Source organism: Bombina bombina, chromosome 1, assembly GCF_027579735.1.
Source record: "Bombina bombina isolate aBomBom1 chromosome 1, aBomBom1.pri, whole genome shotgun sequence".
Taxonomy (NCBI): Eukaryota; Metazoa; Chordata; class Amphibia; order Anura; family Bombinatoridae; genus Bombina; species Bombina bombina.
In genome coordinates, this window is record NC_069499.1 from 105,674,559 (window position 1) to 105,695,108 (window position 20,550).

The following is a 20,550-nucleotide window of genomic DNA, read 5'->3' on the forward strand; positions in this document are numbered from 1 at the left end:
ACTGAGCAAACACCTCCAGATGGAGTTCCAACTCCCCCGGATGGAAAGTCTGACGACTTAGAAAATCCGCCTCCCAGTTCTCCACGCCTGGGATATGGATTGCTGACAGGTGGCAAGAGTGGGACTCTGCCCAGCGAATTATTTTTGAGACTTCTAACATCGCTAGGGAACTCCTGGTTCCCCCTTGATGGTTGATGTAAGCCACAGTCATGATGTTGTCCGACTGAAATCTGATGAACCTCAGTGTTGCTAACTGAGGCCAAGCCAGAAGAGCATTGAATATCGCTCTTAACTCCAGAATATTTATTGGAAGGAGTTTCTCCTCCCGAGTCCACGATCCCTGTGCTTTCAGGGAATTCCAGACTGCACCCCAACCTAGAAGGCTTTCATCTGTTGTTACAATTGTCCAATCTGGCCTGCGAAAGGTCATACCCTTGGACAGGTGTACCCGAGACAACCACCAGAGAAGAGAATCTCTGGTCTCTTGATCCAGATTTAGCAGAGGGGACAAATCTGTGTAATCCCCATTCCACTGACTCAGCATGCATAATTGCAGTGGTCTGAGATGAAGGCTCGCAAATGGCACTATGTCCATTGCCGCTACCATTAAGCCGATTACCTCCATACACTGAGCTACCGAAGGGCGTGGAATGGAGTGAAGAACACGGCAAGCATTTAGAAGTTTTGATAACCTGGACTCCGTCAGGTAAATTTTCATTTCTACAGAATCTATAAGAGTCCCTAAGAAGGAGACTCTTGTGAGTGGGGATAGAGAACTCTTTTCCTCGTTCACTTTCCACCCGTGCGACCTCAGAAATGCCAGAACTATCTCTGTATGAGACTTGGCAACTTGAAAGCTTGACGCCTGTATCAGGATGTCGTCTAGATACAGAGCCACCACTATGCCTCGCAGTCTTAGAACCACCAGAAGTGAGCCCAGAACCTTTGTAAAGATTCTCGGGGCTGTAGCCAACCCGAAGGGAAGAGCTACAAATTGGTAATGCCTGTCTAGAAAGGCAAACCTTAGAAACCGATGATGATCTTTGTGAATCGGTATGTGAAGGTAGGCATCCTTTAAGTCCACTGTGGTCATGTACTGACCTTCTTGGATCATGGGTAGGATGGTCCGAATAGTTTCCATTTTGAAAGATGGAACTCTGAGGAATTTGTTTAAGATCTTTAGATCCAAAATTGGTCTGAAGGTTCCCTCTTTTTTGGGAACCACAAACAGATTCGAATAAAAACCCTGTCCTTGTTCCGTCCGTGGAACTGGATGGATCACTCCCATAACTAGGAGGTCTTGCACACAGCGTAGGAATGCCTCTTTCTTTATCTGATTTGCAGATAGCCTTGAAAGATGAAATCTCCCTTGTGGAGGGGAAGCTTTGAAGTCCAGAAGATATCCCTGAGATATGATCTCCAACGCCCAGGGATCCTGAACATCTCTTGCCCACGCCTGGGCGAAGAGAGAAAGTCTGCCCCCTACTAGATCCGTCGCCGGATAGAGGGCCATTCCTTCATGCTGTCTTAGAGGCAGCAGCAGGCTTTCTGGCCTGCTTGCCTTTGTTCCAGGACTGGTTAGGTTTCCAGGCCTGCTTAGATTGAGCAAAAGTTCCCTCTTGTTTTGAAGCGGAGGAAGTTGATGCTGCACCTGCCTTGAAATTTCGAAAAGGCACGAAAATTAGACTGTTTGGCCTTTGCTTTGGCCCTGTCCTGAGGAAGGGTGTGACCCTTACCTCCAGTAATGTCAGCAATAATTTTCTTCAAACCAGGCCCGAATAAGGTCTGCCCCTTGAAAGGAATGTTGAGTAATTTAGATTTTGAAGTCACGTCAGCTGACCAGGATTTAAGCCATAGCGCCCTACGCGCTTGGATGGCGAATCCGGAATTCTTAGCCGTTAGTTTAGTCAAATGAACAATGGCATCAGAAACAAATGAGTTAGCTAGCTTAAGTGTTCTAAGCTTGTCAATAATTTCAGTCAATGGAGCTGTATGGATGGCCTCTTCCAGGGCCTCAAACCAGAATGCCGCTGCGGCCGTGACAGGCGCAATGCATGCAAGGGGCTGTAAAATAAAACCTTGTTGAATAAACATTTTCTTAAGGTAACCCTCCAATTTTTTATCCATTGGATCTGAAAAAGCACAACTGTCCTCAACCGGGATAGTAGAACGCTTTGCTAAAGTAGAAACTGCTCTCTCCACCTTAGGGACCTTCTGCCATAAGTCCTGTGTAGTGGCGTCTATTGGAAACATTTTTCTAAATATAGGAGGTGGGGAAAAAGGCACACCCGGTCTATCCCACTCCTTGCTAATAATTTCTGTAAGCCTTTTAGGTATAGGAAAAACATCAGTACACACCGGTACCGCATAGTATTTATCCAGCCTACACAATTTCTCTGGTACTGCAACTGTGTTACAGTCATTCAGAGCAGCTAATACCTCCCCAAGCAACACACGGAGGTTCTCAAGCTTAAATTTGAAATTAGAAATCTCTGAATCAGGTTTCCCCGAATCAGAGATGTCACCCACAGACTGAAGCTCTCAGTCCTCATGATCTGCATATTGTGACACAGTATCAGACATGGCCCTTACAGCATCTGCGCGCTCTGTATTTCTCCTAACCCCAGAGCAATCGCGCTTGCCTCTTAATTCAGGCAACCTGGATAATACCTCTGACAGGGTATTATTCATGATTGCAGCCATGTCCTGCAAGGTAATTGCTATGGGCGTCCCTGATGTAATTGGCGCCATATTAGCGTGCATCCCCTGAGCGGGAGGCGAAGGGTCTGACACGTGGGGAGAGTTAGTCGGCATAACTTCCCCCTCGTCAGAATCTTCTGGTGATATTTCTTTTATAGTTAAAGACTGATCTTTACTGTTTAAGGTGAAATCAATACATTTAGTACACATTCTCCTATGGGGCTCCACCATGGCTTTCAAACATAATGAACAAGTAGTTTCCTCTGTGTCAGACATGTTTAAACAGACTAGCAATGAGACTAGCAGGCTTGGAAAACACTTTAAACAAGTTTACAAGCAATATAAAAAACGTTACTGCACCTTTAAGAAACACAAATTGTCAAAATTTGAAATAACAGTGAAAAAAGGCAGTTACACTAACGAAATTTTTACAGTCTATGTAACAAGTTAGCAGAGCATTGCACCCACTTGCAAATGGATGATTAACCCCTTAATACACAAAACTGAATAAAGCTCTACTGTGGCTTTTTACCTCCCTCAAAAATGACTTTGAAGCCTTTTGAGCCCTCCAGAGATGTCCTGGATCATGCAGGAAGAAGCTGGATGTCTGTGTCTGTAATTTTTGCAGTGCAAAAAACCGCTAAAATAGGCCCCTCCCACTCATATTACAACAGTGGAAAGCCTAAGGAAACTGTTTCTAGGCAAAATTCAAGCCAGCCATGTGGAAAAAAACTAGGCCCCAATAAGTTTTATCACCAAATACATATAAAAACGATTAAACATGCCAGCAAACGTTTTATATTACATTTTTATAAGAGTATGCATCTCTATTAATAAGCCTGATACCAGTCGCTATCACTGCATTTAAGGCTTTACTTACATTAGTTCGGTATCAGCAGCATTTTCTAGCAAATTCCATCCCTAGAAAAATATTAACTGCACATACCTTATTGCAGGAAAACCTGCATACCATTCCCTCTCTGAAGTTTCCTCACTCCTCAGAATATGTGAGAACAGCCATGGATCTTAGTTACTTCTGCTAAGATCATAGAAAACGCAGGCAGATTCTTCTTCTAAATACTGCCTGAGATAAACAGTACACTCTGGTACCATTTAAAAATAACAAACTTTTGATTGAAGAATAAACTAAGTATAAAACACCACACTCCTCTTATGACCTCCATCTTGGTTGAGGCTTGCAAGAGAATGACTGGGTATGACAGTTAGGGGAGGAGTTATATAGCAGCTCTGCTGTGGGTGATCCTCTTGCAACTTCCTGTTGGGAAGGAGAATATCCCACAAGTAATGGATGATCCGTGGACTGGATACACTTAACAAGAGAAATAAATATATTATTTAGTAGTTATTTATATGGTAAATCTTATACCTTTTTCCGTGGTTCCTCCGCCCACCCAATCAATTCCTGATTTATCTCCTTTAAAAGGAAAGACCAGTCCAACCCGCTCTTACGTGTAAATTCCTGTGAGTTCTTGTGAGGCGTAGTCCATTGCGCATGCGGAGAAAACATTGCTGCTGTATTACACATTGAAAGAATGAATCAGTAGATTTATTATTGTGTATCATAGCAGCATAATCACCTCACACTGACACACAACTCACACTGACACGCACACAGATACAGTTGGCAACTTACACTGAGACACAAAAACACACACACGTCTCGCTCATAGGTTATAGCTATTGGCTCCCTGCATGCCGCTTTTTAAAAGGACGTGCCTTCCTGGACCTCCCTGAGTGCCGCTTTTTAATAGGACGTGCCTGCCTGGACCTCCCTGCATGCCGCTTTTTAAAAGGACGTGCCTCCCTGGACCTCCCTGAGTGCCGCTTTTTAAAAGGGCGCCTTGCCTGGAGCAACCGGAGAGGAGCTCTGTGCATGCGACCAGTGTGTGTGTCTGTCCCGGAAGCCCAGGGTCGTCTCCAGAATGAATTAAATGGAGGGGGGGGGGGGCATTTTTTTTTCTTGAGGGGGCACGCATTTACAAAGCATGTATGAGAGTCAAAATAAGAGTAGACCTAGATATTCTGCAGGAAAGTGTAGCTTCTGGCTGGCTTATCTCCCACTATTAACATTTGGAGAATATGTGCTAAATCACTAGGTAAAAGAATAAAGTCTAAATCATATGCAGTGCACTAAAACAGAGCCATTCAACTTGAGACCCCCAGTGCAATAGCTCCTTAAAAACAATTCACCATGATCCAAAACCCTTAAAGTCATTCTCAAATCTCAATCATGTCCCCTAACGGCCATGCACCCCAAACCCCCCAATTTTGCGTCCCCCCCCCATTATATACCATTGCAGATTTATTTCAAAATTTTACAAAGATGTGCTAAAAAAACTTAAGATAATTAATTTATCTATAATTATAGAAAATATAATTTCTCCAACATAGGTGTGTCCGGTCCACGGCGTCATCCTTACTTGTGGGATATTCTCTTCCCCAACAGGAAATGGCAAAGAGCCCAGCAAAGCTGGTCACATGATCCCTCCTAGGCTCCGCCTACCCCAGTCATTCTCTTTGCCGTTGCACAGGCAACATCTCCACGGAGATGGCTAAGAGTTTTTTGGTGTTTAAATGTAGTTTTTATTCTTCAATCAAGAGTTTGTTATTTTAAAATAGTGCTGGTATGTACTATTTACTCTGAAACAGAAAAGAGATGAAGATTTCTGTTTGTAAGAGGAAAATGATTTTAGCAACCGTTACTAAAATCGATGGCTGTTTCCACACGGGACTGTTGAGATGAATTAACTTCAGTTGGGGGAAACAGTGGGCAGACTTTTGCTGCTTGAGGTATGACACATTTCTAACAAGACTTGGTAATGCTGGAAGCTGTCATTTTCCCTATGGGAACCGGTAAGCCATTTTCTTAGTTTAGTATAAGAATAAAGGGCTTCACAAGGGCTTTAAAGACTGGTAGACATTTTTCTGGGCTAAAACGATTACTTTATAAGTATATTTAGTGGATTATAACTTTAAATAGTTCTTTTAATCTTGGGGATGTATTAAAAAAACGGCAGGCACTGTATTGGACACCTTTTTCACTGGGGGCCTTTTCTAGTCATAGGCAGAGCCTCATTTTCGCGCCACTAATGCGCAGTTGTTTTTGGAAAGCAAGGCATGCAGATGCATGTGTGAGGAGCTAAGAACCACTGAAAAAGCTTATTGAAGGCGTCATTTGGTATCGTATTCCCCTCTGGGCTTGGTTGGGTCTCAGCAAAGCAGATACCAGGGACTGTATAGGGGTTAAATGTAAAAACGGCTCCGGTTCCGTTATTTTAAGAGTTAAAGCTTTCAAATTTGGTGTGCAATACTTTTAAGGTTTTAAGACACTGTGCTGAAATTTTGGTGAATTTTGAACAATTCCTTCATACTTTTTCACATATTCAGTAATAAAGTGTGTTCAGTTTAAAATTTAAAGTGACAGTAACGGTTTTATTTTAAAACGTTTTTTGTGCTTTGTTATCAAGTTTATGCCTGTTAACATGTCTGAACCATCAGATAGACGATGTTCTGTATGTTTGGAAGCCAAGGTTCCTCCCCATTTAAATATATGTGATGAATGTGACATAGTGCCCAAACAAAGTAGGGACAATGATGCCACTGATAATGATGTTGCCCAAAATGATTCCTCAAGCGAGGGGAGTAAGCATGGTACTGCATCATCCCCTTCTGTGTCTACACCAGTCTTGCCCACACAAGAGGCCCCTAGTACATCTAGTGCGCCAATCCTTCTTACTATGCAACAATTAACGGCTGTAATGGATAATTCTATTAAAAACATTTTGTCCAAAATGCCCACTTATCAGAGAAAGCGCGATTGCTCTGTTTTAGATACTGAAGAGCATGAGGACGCTGATGATAATGGTTCTGACATACCCTCACACCAATCTGAAGGGGCCAGGAGGGAGGTTTTGTCTGAGGGAGAAATTTCAGATTCAGGAAAAATTTCTCAACAAGCTGAACCTGATGTTATTACTTTTAAATTTAAATTAGAACATCTCCGCGCTCTGCTTAAGGAGGTGTTATCTACTCTGGATGATTGTGACAATTTGGTCATTCCAGAGAAGTTATGTAAGATGGACAAGTTCCTAGAGGTCCCGGTGCCCCCCGATGCTTTTCCTATACCCAAGCGGGTGGCGGACATTGTAAATAAGGAATGGGAAAGGCCCGGCATACCTTTTGTTCCTCCCCCTATATTTAAAAAATTATTTCCTATGGTCGACCCCAGAAAGGACTTATGGCAGACAGTCCCCAAGGTCGAGGGGGCGGTTTCTACTCTAAACAAACGCACTACTATCCCTATAGAAGATAGTTGTGCTTTCAAAGATCCTATGGATAAAAAATTAGAGGGTTTGCTTAAAAAGATGTTTGTTCAGCAAGGTTACCTTTTACAACCAATTTCATGCATTGTTCCTGTCACTACAGCAGCGTGTTTCTGGTTCGAAGAACTAGAAAAGTCACTCAATAAAGACTCTTCGTATGAGGAGGTTATGGACAGAGTTCAAGCACTTAAATTGGCTAACTCTTTTATCTTAGACGCCACTTTGCAATTAGCTAGATTAGCGGCGAAAAATTCAGGTTTTGCTATTGTGGCGCGCAGAGCGCTTTGGCTAAAGTCTTGGTCAGCGGATGTGTCCTCCAAGAACAAATTGCTTAACATCCCTTTCAAAGGTAAAATGCTGTTTGGCCCTGACTTGAAAGAGATTATTTCAGACATCACTGGGGGAAAGGGCCACGCCCTTCCTCAGGATAGGTCTTTTAAGGCTAAAAATAAGCCAAATTTTCGTCCCTTTCGCAGAAACGGACCAGCCTCAAATTCTACACCCTCTAAGCAAGAGGGTAATAGTTCTCAAACCAAACCAGCCTGGAGACCGATGCAAGGCTGGAACAAGGGTAAGCAGGCCAAGAAACCTGCCACTGCTACTAAAACAGCATGAAGTGTTGGCCCCCGATCCGGGACCGGATCTGGTGGGGGGCAGACTCTCTCTCTTTGCTCAGGCTTGGGCAAGAGATGTTCAGGATCCTTGGGCGCTAGAAATAGTTTCTCAAGGTTATCTCCTGGAATTCAAGGAACTACCCCCAAGGGGGAGGTTCCACAGGTCTCAATTGTCTTCAAACCAAATAAAAAGACAGGCATTCTTACATTGTGTAGAAGACCTGTTAAGAATGGGAGTGATTCATCCTGTTCCATTAGGAGAACAAGGGATGGGGTTTTACTCCAATCTGTTCATAGTTCCCAAAAAAGAAGGAACATTCAGACCAATTTTAGATCTCAAGATTCTAAACAAATTTCTCAGGGTTCCATCGTTCAAGATGGAAACCATTCGAACAATTCTTCCTACCATCCAGGAAGGTCAATTCATGACCACGGTGGATTTAAAGGATGCGTATCTACATATTCCTATCCACAAGGAACATCATCAGTTCCTAAGGTTCGCCTTTCTGGACAAGCATTACCAGTTTGTGGCACTTCCATTCGGATTAGCCACTGCTTCAAGGATTTTCACAAAGGTACTAGGGTCCCTTCTAGCGGTGCTAAGACCAAGGGGCATTGCAGTAGTACCTTACTTGGACGACATACTGATTCAAGCGTCGTCTCTGTCAAAAGCAAAGGCTCATACGGACATTGTCCTAGCCTTTCTCAGATCTCACGGGTGGAAAGTGAACATAGAAAAAAGTTCTCTGTCCCCGTCAACAAGAGTTCCCTTCTTGGGAACAATAATAGACTCCTTAGAAATGAAGATTTTTCTGACAGAGGCCAGAAAATCAAAACTTCTAAGCTCTTGTCAAGTACTTCATTCTGTTCTTCTTCCTTCCATAGCGCAGTGCATGGAAGTAATAGGTTTGATGGTTGCGGCAATGGACATAGTTCCTTTTGCACGAATTCATCTAAGACCATTACAACTGTGCATGCAAAGACAGTGGAATGGGGATTATACAGACTTGTCTCCGACGATCCAAGTAGATCAAAGAACCAGAGATTCACTCCGTTGGTGGCTGAACCTGGACAACCTGTCACAGGGAATGAGCTTCCGCAGACCAGAGTGGGTCATTGTCACGACCGACGCCAGTCTGGTGGGCTGGGGCGCGGTCTGGGAACCCCTGAAAGCTCAGGGTCTATGGTCTCGGGAAGAATCTCTTCTCCCGATAAACATTCTGGAACTGCGAGCGATATTCAATGCTCTCAAAGCTTGGCCTCAACTAGCAAAGGCCAAATTCATAAGGTTTCAATCAGACAACATGACGACTGTTGCATATATCAACCATCAGGGGGGAACAAGGAGTTCCCTGGCGATGGAGGAAGTGACCAAAATAATTCAATGGGCGGAGAATCACTCCTGCCACTTGTCTGCAATCCACATCCCAGGAGTGGAAAATTGGGAAGCGGATTTTCTGAGTCGTCAGACTTTCCATCCGGGGGAGTGGGAACTCCATCCGGAAATCTTTGCCCAAATAACTCAATTATGGGGCATTCCAGACATGGACTTGATGGCGTCTCGTCAGAACTTCAAGGTTCCTTGCTACGGGTCCAGATCCAGGGATCCCAGGGCGACTCTAGTAGATGCACTGATAGCGCCTTGGACCTTCAACCTAGCTTATGTATTCCCACCGTTCCCTCTCATTCCCAGGCTGGTAGCCAGGATCAATCAGGAGAGGGCTTCGGTGATCTTGATAGCTCCTGTGTGGCCACGCAGAACTTGGTATGCAGACCTTGTGAATATGTCATCGGCTCCACCATGGAAGCTACCTTTGAGACAGGACCTTCTTGTTCAAGGTCCATTCGAACATCCGAATCTGGCTTCACTCCAACTGACTGCTTGGAGATTGAACGCTTGATTTTATCAAAGCGTGGGTTTTCAGATTCTGTCATTGATACTCTTGTTCAGGCTAGAAAGCCTGTAACTAGGAAAATTTACCATAAAATATGGAAAAAATATATTTGTTGGTGTGAATCTAAAGGATTCCCATGGAACAAGATAAAAATTCCTAAGATTCTATCCTTTCTACAGGAGGGTTTGGAGAAAGGATTATCTGCAAGTTCTTTGAAGGGACAGATTTCTGCTTTATCTGTTTTACTTCACAAAAAACTGGCGGCTGTGCCAGATGTTCAAGCTTTTATTCAGGCTCTGGTTAGAATCAAGCCTGTTTACAAACCTTTGACTCCTCCTTGGAGTCTCAATTTAGTTCTTTCAGTTCTTCAAGGGGTTCCGTTTGAACCCTTACATTCCGTAGATATTAAGTTACTATCTTGGAAAGTTTTGTTTTTGGTTGCAATTTCTTCTGCTAGAAGAGTTTCAGAGTTATCTGCTCTGCAGTGTTCTCCTCCTTATCTGGTGTTCCATGCAGATAAGGTGGTTTTGCGTACTAAACCTGGTTTTCTTCCGAAAGTTGTTTCTAACAAAAACATTAACCAGGAGATAGTTGTGCCTTCTTTGTGTCCGAATCCAGTTTCAAAGAAGGAACGTTTGTTACACAATTTGGATGTAGTTCGTGCTCTAAAATTCTATTTAGAGGCTACAAAGGATTTCAGACAAACATCTTCTTTGTTTGTTGTTTATTCTGGTAAAAGGAGAGGTCAAAAAGCAACTTCTACCTCTCTCTCTTTTTGGCTTAAAAGCATCATCCGATTGGCTTATGAGACTGCCGGACGGCAGCCTCCTGAAAGAATCACAGCTCACTCCACTAGGGCTGTGGCTTCCACATGGGCCTTCAAGAACGAGGCTTCTGTTGATCAGATATGTAAGGCAGCGACTTGGTCTTCACTGCACACTTTTACCAAATTTTACAAATTTGATACTTTTGCTTCTTCTGAGGCTATTTTTGGGAGAAAGGTTTTGCAAGCCGTGGTGCCTTCCATCTAGGTGTCCTGATTTGCTCCCTCCCATCATCCGTGTCCTAAGGCTTTGGTATTGGTTCCCACAAGTAAGGATGACGCCGTGGACCGGACACACCTATGTTGGAGAAAACAGAATTTATGCTTACCTGATAAATTACTTTCTCCAACGGTGTGTCCGGTCCATGGCCCGCCCTGGTTTTTTTAATCAGGTCTGATGAATTATTTCTCTAACTACAGTCACCACGGTATCATATGATTTCTCCTATGCATATTCCTCCTTTACGTCGGTCGAATGACTGGGGTAGGCGGAGCCTAGGAGGGATCATGTGACCAGCTTTGCTGGGCTCTTTGCCATTTCCTGTTGGGGAAGAGAATATCCCACAAGTAAGGATGACGCCGTGGACCGGACACACCGTTGGAGAAAGTAATTTATCAGGTAAGCATAAATTCTGTTTTCCCATTATCCTATAAAATCATACTGTTAATTCGATTTTTATAACTTGAAATCTTCAAAATCTATGATACTATATGTAGTGTGTGGTGTGTGTATATATATATATATATATATATATATGTATATGTATATATATATATAGGGTATATACTGTATATTAGGATATCCTTATACCCTGTTACTGGTACTGTAATTGCATGGATATGGGAAACACACACACACACACACACACACACACACACACATATATATATATATATATATATATACATATACATACACACACATATATCATATATATATATATAACACATGTAGGCCAGTGAGTGAATTACACTTACTGGATATTTACTATTGCTGGAGTTATATTAACAGATGACCTTGAGTGCAGGGATTGAATTAGACAGTTGTCTAACAGTGTTGGAGTTACATTTGTCCGATCTCTTGCAGTGCAGGGGGTCCATCCGATAAAAATCGTCTCCCGCAAAAGCCGGCGACGCCAATATTTGCGCGGGTTTGGTATCACATATACGGCGTAACCTAGAAGTTACGCGCGTATATTTCTGCCGTCGCCCGTAGTTTTTTGGGCTATAGGCAGGTATACCAAACCCGCGCAGTTTGGTATCCAATATGCAGCGTAAGGACTTACGTGGCGAAAATGGAGAAAACTTACTCCATTTTCACCTCGCCACAAAAAGCAGCCGTAAGAAGCCTTACGCTGACTATTGGAGCCCCGTAACTCCCTAAACTGGCTGCTAAAATAAACCTAACACCTAACGCATGCGCAATGTCTATCTACCTGTCAACCGCGATCCCCCCCCCGAAATCCCTAATAAAGTTATTAACCCCTAAACCGCCGCTCCCGGACCCCGCCGCCATCTACATAAACTAACCCCCTACTGTGAGCCCCTAAAACCGCCGCCATCTACCTTATCTATCCCCTAATTAGAACCCCTTACACCGCTGTCATCTAGCTTATCTATCCCCTAATCTGACCCCTTACACCGCCGCCACCTATATAAAAATTATTAACCCGTAATCTAATACCCTCATACCGCCGCCAGCTATATTAATATTATTAACCCCTAATGTAAGCCCCTTACACCGCCGCCATCTCTATTAAAATGATTAACCCCTTATTTAATCTACCTACCCCGCCGCCAGCTATATTATCTATATTAACCCTAAGTATATTATAGTTAATATAGGTATTACATTATATATATTAACTATATTAACCCTAATTATATTAGGGTTTATATAGTTAATATAGTTACTATAGTATTTATATTAACTATATTAACTCTATCTAACCCTAACACCCCTAACTAAATTTATATTAAATTAATCTAATTCATTTATAAACTAAAATATTCCTATTTAAATCTAAATACTTACCTATAAAATAAACCCTAAGATAGCTACAATATAATTAATAATTACATTGTAGCTATGTTAGGGTTAATATTTATTTTACAGGTAAATTGTTAATTATTTTAAGTAGGTATAATATCTATTAAATAGTTATTAACTATTTAATATCTACCTAGTTAAAATAATTACCCAATTACCTGTAAAATAAATCCTAACCTAAGTTACAAATACACCTACACTATCAATAAATTAAATAAACTACAAACATCTATCTAAAAATACAATTAAATTAACTAAACAAAATTACAAAAAAAACAAACACTAAATTACAAAAAATAAAAAAAGATTACAAGATTTTTAAGCTAATTACACCTATTCTAAGCCCCCTAATAAAATAATAAACCCCCAAAATAAAAAAAATTCCCTGCCCTATTCTAAATTAAACAAATTTCAAAGCTCTTTACCTTACCAGCCCTTAAAAGGGCCTTTTGTGGGGCATGCCCCAAAGAATTCAGCTCTTTTGCATACAAATACAATACCCCCCCCCATTACAACCCACCACCCACATACCCCTATTCTAAAACCACCCAAACCCCCCTTAAAAAAGCCTAACACTACCTCCCTGAAGATCTCCCTACCTTGTCTTCACCACACCGGGCCGAACTCCTGATCCGATCCGGGCGATGTCTTCCTCCAAGCGGCAAAGAAGAATTCTTCCTCCGGCGATGTCTTCCTCCAAGCGGCAAAGAAGAATTCTTCCTCCGGCGATGTCTTCCTCCAAGCGGCAGCAAAGTCTTCATTCTTCCGGCGGCATCTTCAATCTTCTTTCTTCGCTCCGCCGCCGCGGAGCATCCATCCCGGACAACTACTGAACTTGGAATGAGGTACCTTTAAATGACGTCATCCAAGATGGCGTCCGCCGAATTCCGATTGGCTGATAGGATTCTATCAGCCAATCGGAATTAAGTTAGAAAAATCTGATTGGCTGATTGAATCAGCCAATCAGATTCAAGTTCAATCCGATTGGCTGATCCAATCAGCCAATCAGATTGAGCTCGCATTCTATTGGCTGTTCATACATACAGTTAATTCCAGCCCAGGGATATAGGACATATGCAGGCCAGTTCCCTAACAACCCCGGTACTAGCACTTACAGTTACAGAGCTGCCAAGGAAAAATTGAGGAGCACCAGAGCGGGGTGACACAAACTATCTTGAAGCAAGTTGAAGCCCCCAATAACCAGACTCACTGTACTGTACACACACTGTCTGCCTGCTCTGCTCTGTGTAACAGACAGACAGTGAAAGCCGGCTGGACGGGATGGAAGAGGGATCAGGGATGAGTGCTGGTGGGTGATAGAGCACCGTGCGTGCTTAAGGGTGGAGGGGGAGCTTATACCGGCACTGACTGCTGGGCCCTCCTAAGTGGCGGATCTCCAGGGTCCGGTGGCCGCAAATGGTTTATGCGACCTTTGGGACTCTGTCACTTTTAAAATGTTCTGTCACTTTTAAAATGTAAAAAAAAAAATACAAAAATTAAAAATCACTGGTCTCCAATTAGGCAGTTGCCTAGCTTGCCTTATGCAAGCGCCTGGCCTGGGGAGCACAGCATTCCATTTGGGTGGGCATTGCCCCGCAATGTCCCCCCTTGGAGCCAACCCTGCGGGAGCCTCTGAGGTAACTGTATCTATACATGTACCGCAATGTCCCGGCTGCTGACTTGTGCCCGCTCAAGAGATGCCCTCTGACACAGGCTTGCTCACCATAGACTATTCGCTGGAAACTACAGACCCCCGAGCTTGGCTGTCCATGCAAAGCCCACACCTGGACTACCTGCTCCACACCATAGTCAGGGCGCACCGGCAGCAGCACCCAGCTACCAAGGTGCGGGATATCTGCCAGCTGATGGGGCTGGGGGCAGAAGAGGATGATGAGGAAGAGTTGGTTGATGATGAGGACGAGCTGTGCAGCCAGCGGACACCAGGCAGTAAAGGTCCCCATGGGGGGCAGAAGCAGAGGAGACTGGCTGACAATGCCAGGGAGAGGAGGAGGATACACGGGCTGAACCACACATTTGACCAGCTTCGCAATGTCATCCACTCCTTCAACAACGACAAGAAACTGTCCAAGAACGAGACTCTGCAAATGGCCCAGATCCAACATTACAAGCCAAGAATGCGCATGTGTGTCTCATGAACCCGTATATATTGCGGCCAAAAATAAAAAGAGACACGCATGCGTATATAGCATTGTAGGCATTAATCTAGTCTGTTGGGATGCCAGTGGGGGACCAATCAAAATGCTTTAGAATGTATTCGTCATTCAAAAAAAAATATATTTATATATATATATATATATATACTGAGCGTTGTAAAAGGTCATTTTTAGGTTGAATAATAATGATGTTAGAAAAATGATGACTCACACTAATTTTATGTTTATTTCTTGTTTATTTCTTAAATCTGAATAGTGGAGCGTGAGACATAACTTTTCCTTTAATGGCACCCAGTCTGTCTTGTTGCATAGTTTTAGTTAAAATCTCTTTCCCCATTAATTTATATTTAACACATGTTTATGACATTTTTTTATTTTAAACCTGAAAGGGAAACATATTGTGATTTATTGTTTAAAATGTTCAGTACCTCTGTTGTTAGCATAGTTTGCAGACAGTGCTCTTCCCAGCTTGCTGACAAATAGTTGCTGTATAGTACAGCTTATTCCTTCCCCTCATCATGAGAATAAAACCAGAAGCAGCTTTGATCCACACTGCAGCAGGTAGGGTTGACAGCTGTCCTTTATATTTTTGACTGGCAAAATGTTAGGTGAGGTCATGCAATGGCCCCACCCAAACCTACATCTTAAAGTAATGGTAAATTATTTTTTATTTTTTTTAAAGTGTATATACAGATTATAATAAAAGATTTATAAACCTACTTGGTATCTTCTGTTCCTCTGGACCCCTTCATTTCCTCTTCTGGGTGGGCTGTGACATAGAGAGCAGTCCCACTCACTCTCTACATAAGCTTCCTAAGGGCTTTCAAAGGACTTACAAGAGTATCAGATGACACACACACTGATTGGATATTCATTGGAATTGTCATAAAAAAATAAAGAGTTCATCCCAGTGGGCCGGCATAACATTGTAATAAAAGCATTACTATAGGCACAGATTTAACCCTATCCATGGATAAAAAAAAAGAACATGTATACATTTTTAATGGCAAAGATGACATATATTGCATTTGATTAGCTAAAGTTTACCATCACTTTAAGTTTGGCATAAATCTACCCTAATGTAGTAAAAGTATCACCTTTGCTGTAAAAACAAACAAAATGGTGTTTTTTTTCACTTGCTGTTAGAAACACAATGCAGAGATGTTACCCTTCTTCTCTATGGGTCTAAAATGTTATATGACCGCTTCCATATCTGTAAAAAAAATGTAGGCATTGGTCTTTAAATTTGTAGCTACTGTTCTAGGGGTTTAAAAAAAATTGTTATCTGTTTGATATACTAGTCTACAGAGAGTGCAGAATTATTAGGCAAATTAGTATTTTGACCACATCATCCTCTTTATGCATGTTATCTTACTCTAAGCTGTATAGGCTCGAAAGCCTACTACCAATTAAGCATATTAGGTGATGTGCATCTCTGTAATGAGAAGGGGTGTGGTCTAATGACATCAACACCCTATATCAGGTGTGCATAATTATTAGGCAACTTCCTTTCCTTTGGCAAAATGGGTCAAAAGAAGGACTTGACAGGCTCAGAAAAGTAAAAAATAGTGAGATATCTTGCAGAGGGATGCAGCACTCTTAAAATTGCAAAGCTTCTGAAGCGTGATCATCGAACAATCAAGCGTTTCATTTAAAATAGTCAACAGGGTCGCAAGAAGCGTGTGGAAAAACCAAGGCGCAAAATAACTGCCCATGAACTGAGAAAAGTCAAGCGTGCAGCTGCCAAGATGCCACTTGCCACCAGTTTGGCCATATTTCAGAGCTGCAACATCACTGGAGTGCCCAAAAGCACAAGGTGTGCAATACTCAGAGACATGGCCAAGGTAAGAAAGGCTGAAAGACGACCACCACTGAACAAGACACACAAGCTTAAACGTCAAGACTGGGCCAAGAAATATCTCAAGACTGATTTTTCTAAGGTTTTATGGACTGATGAAATGAGAGTGAGTCTTGATGGGCCAGATGGATGGGCCCGTGGCTGGATTGGTAAAGGGCAGAGAGCTCCAGTCCGACTCAGACGCCAGCAAGGTGGAGGTGGAGTACTGGTTTGGGGTGGTATCATCAAAGATGAGCTTGTGGGGCCTTTTAGGGTTGAGGATGGAGTCAAGCTCAGCTCCCAGTCCTACTGCCAGTTTCTGGAAGACACCTTCTTCAAGCAGTGGTACAGGAAGAAGTCTGCATCCTTCAAGAAAAACATGATTTTCATGCAGGACAATGCTCCATCACACGCGTCCAAGTACTCCACAGCGTGGCTGGCAAGAAAGGGTATAAAAGAAGAAAATCTAATGACATGGCCTCCTTGTTCACCTGATCTGAACCCCATTGAGAACCTGTGGTCCATCATCAAATGTGAGATTTACAAGAAGGGAAAACAGTACACCTCTCTGAACAGTGTCTGGGAGGCTGTGGTTGCTGCTGCACGCAATGTTGATGGTGAACAGATCAAAACACTGACAGAATCCATGGATGGCAGGCTTTTGAATGTCCTTGCAAAGAAAGGTGGCTATATTGGTCACTGATTTGTTTTTGTTTTGTTTTTGAATGTCAGAAATGTATATTTGTGAATGTTGAGATGTTATATTGGTTTCACTGGTAAAAATAAATAATTGAAATGGGTATATATTTGTTTTTTGTTAAGTTGCCTAATAATTATGCACAGTAATAGTCACCTGCACACACAGATATCCCCCTAAAATAGCTATAACTAAAAACAAACTAAAAACTACTTCCAAAACTATTCAGCTTTGATATTAATGAGTTTTTTGGGTTCATTGAGAACATGGTTGCTGTTCAATAATAAAATTAATCCTCAAAAATACAACTTGCCTAATAATTCTGCACTCCCTGTAGTTCAGTCCTGGACACCAGGCTACCATAGCAGCAGGTGATGCTAGCTTAGGTGCTATAGAGTGATAAAAGTGATAATAAGGGCTACATTAACTAAACAGCATTTAATACATGGGGCCCTAAGAGCCCATGTGCAGCTAAAAAGAGCATAGTTGGAGCATAAATAGAATTTGTGAAAAAGGAGATTTTATTAAGAAAGTAAGAATGGTCAGTAAAAAAATAGGGTCCTCCACCAGTACAACACTTCAACCTTGGCATTTATAGTTTAACCATCTTTTGGCTAGATTACAAGTTTTGCGGTATGAGTGAAAAAGCATCATTATGGCTGTTTTTCACTACCGCTGGTTTTACAAGTCTTGCAGGTATAGGTGTACCGCACACTTTTTTGCCCGAAACGCAACGTAACTACCGCAGCTTTTAAAAAGTCCTTTTTCAATGGGACTTCCACAGCGCCGGTATTACGAGTTTGCCTGTCCGTCCAAAAAGTGAGCGGTACAGCATCTACCATCAAGATCCATACCGTAAACTGAAAGTCAGTAGTTATGGCTTTTATGTTACAAAGCCATAACATAAAACTCATAACTAAAGTGCTAAAAAGTACACTAACACCCATAAACTACCTATTAACCCCTAAACCGAGGTCTCCCGCATCGCAAACACTAAAATAAAATTATTAACCCCTAATCTGCCGCTCCGGACATCGCCGTCACTATAATAAACATATTAACCCCTAAACTGCCGCACTCCCGCATCGTAAACACTAGTTAAATATTATAAGTTTTTTTTTTAAGGGTTTATTAGGTGGGTTTTATTTTTAGCTAAGTGTTTGGGCTGAAAAAGAGCTAAATGCCATTTTAAGGGCAATGCCCATACAAATGCCCTTTTCAGGGCAATGGGGAGCTTAGGTTTTTTAGATAGGATTTTATTTGGGGGGTTGGTTGTGTGGGTGGTGGGTTTTACTGTTGGGGGGTTGTTTGTATTTTTTTTTTACAGGTAAAAGAGCTGATTTCTTTGGGGCAATACTCCGCAAAAGGCCCTTTTAAGGGTTATTGGCAGTTTAATTTAGGCTAGGGGGGGTTTATTTTGGGGGCTTTTGTATTTTGATACGGCTATTAGATTAGGTGTAATTAGTTTAAATATTTCATAATTTCTTTTTTATTTTGTGTAATTTAGTGTTTTGTTTTTTTTGTAATTTAGTTAATTGTATTTAATTAATGTAATTGATTTAATTGTAGTGTAAGTTTAGGTGTTAGTGTAGGACAGGTTAGGTTTTATTTTACAGGTAAATTTGTATTTATTTTAGCTAGGTAGTTAGTAAATAGTTAATAACTACAGGGAGTGCAGAATTATTAGGCAAGTTGTATTTTTGAGGATTAATTTTATTATTGAACAACAACCATGTTCTCAATGAACCCAAAAAACTAATTAATATCAAAGCTGAATAGTTTTGGAAGTAGTTTTTAGTTTGTTTTTAGTTTTAGCTATTTTAGGGGGATATCTGTGTGTGCAGGTGACTATTACTGTGCATAATTATTAGGCAACTTAACAAAAAACAAATATATACCCATTTCAATTATTTATTTTTACCAGTGAAACCAATATAACATCTCAACATTCACAAATATACATTTCTGACATTCAAAAACAAAACAAAAACAAATCAGTGACCAATATAGCCACCTTTCTTTGCAAGGACACTCAAAAGCCTGCCATCCATGGATTCTGTCAGTGTTTTGATCTGTTCACCATCAACATTGCGTGCAGCAGCAACCACAGCCTCCCAGACGCTGTTCAGAGAGGTGTACTGTTTTCCCTCCTTGTAAATCTCGCATTTGATGATGGACCACAGGTTCTCAATGGGGTTCAGATCAGGTGAACAAGGAGGCCATGTCATTAGATTTTCTTCTTTTATACCCTTTCTTGCCAGCCACGCTGTGGAGTACTTGGACGCGTGTGATGGAGCATTGTCCTGCATGAAAATCATGTTTTTCTTGAAGGATGCAGACTTCTTCCTGTACCACTGCTTGAAGAAGGTGTCTTCCAGAAACTGGCAGTAGGACTGGGAGTTGAGCTTGACTCCATCCTCAACCCGAAAAAGGCCCACAAGCTCATCTTTGATGATACCAGCCCAAACCAGTACTCCACCTCCACCTTGCTGGCGTCTGAGTCGGACTGGAGCTCTCTGCCCTTTACCAATCCAGCCACGGGCCCATCCATCTGGCCCATCAAGACTCACTCTCATTTCATCAGTCCATAAAAACTTAGAAAAATCAGTGTTGAGATATTTCTTGGCCCAGTCTTGATGTTTCAGCTTGTGTGTCTTGTTCAGTTGTGGTCGTTTTTCAGCCTTTCTTACCTTGGCCATGTCTCTGAGTATTGCACACCTTGTGCTTTTGGGCACTCCAGTGATGTTGCAGCTCTGAAATATGGCCAAACTGGTGGCAAGTGGCATCTTGGCAGCTGCACGCTTGACTTTTCTCAGTTCATGGGCAGTTATTTTGCGCCTTGGTTTTTCCACACGCTTCTTGCGACCCTGTTGACTATTTTGAATGAAACGCTTGATTGTTCGATGATTACGCTTCAGAAGCTTTGCAATTTTAAGAGTGCTGCATCCCTCTGCAAGATATCTCACTATTTTTGACTTTTCTGAGCCTGTCAAGTCCTTCTTTTGACGCATTTTGCCAAAGGAAAGGAAGTTGCCTAATAATTATGCACACCTGATATAGGGTGTTGATGTCATTAGACCACACCCCTTCTCATTACAGAGATGCACATCACCTAATATGCTTAATTGGTAGTAGGCTTTCGAGCCTATACAGCTTGGAGTAAGACAACATGCATAAAGAGGATGATGTGGTCAAAATACTCATTTGCCTAATAATTCTGCACTCCCTGTATTTACTAACTAGTCTACCTAGTTAAAATAAATACAAACTTGCCTGTGAAATAAAAATAAAACCTAAGGGTTTATTTTATAAGTAAGTATTTAGCTTTAAATGGGAATTATTTAGTTAATGATAGTAATTTTTATTTAGATTTATTTTAATTATATTAAAGTTAGTGGGTGTTAGGGTTAGGGTTAA

At 41.9% G+C, this 20,550-nt stretch overlaps 1 protein-coding gene across 1 annotated transcript; it reads left to right on the forward strand.

Annotated features, from left to right (window-relative positions):
• Positions 1–14,122: 14,122 nt before the first annotated feature.
• On the forward strand, positions 14,123–14,581 carry LOC128656670 (transcription factor ATOH1-like). Its single transcript, XM_053710712.1, has one exon. The coding sequence runs from the start codon at positions 14,123–14,125 to the stop codon at positions 14,579–14,581; it is 459 nt and encodes a 152-aa protein (XP_053566687.1).
• The last annotated feature ends 5,969 nt before the right edge of the window (positions 14,582–20,550 follow it).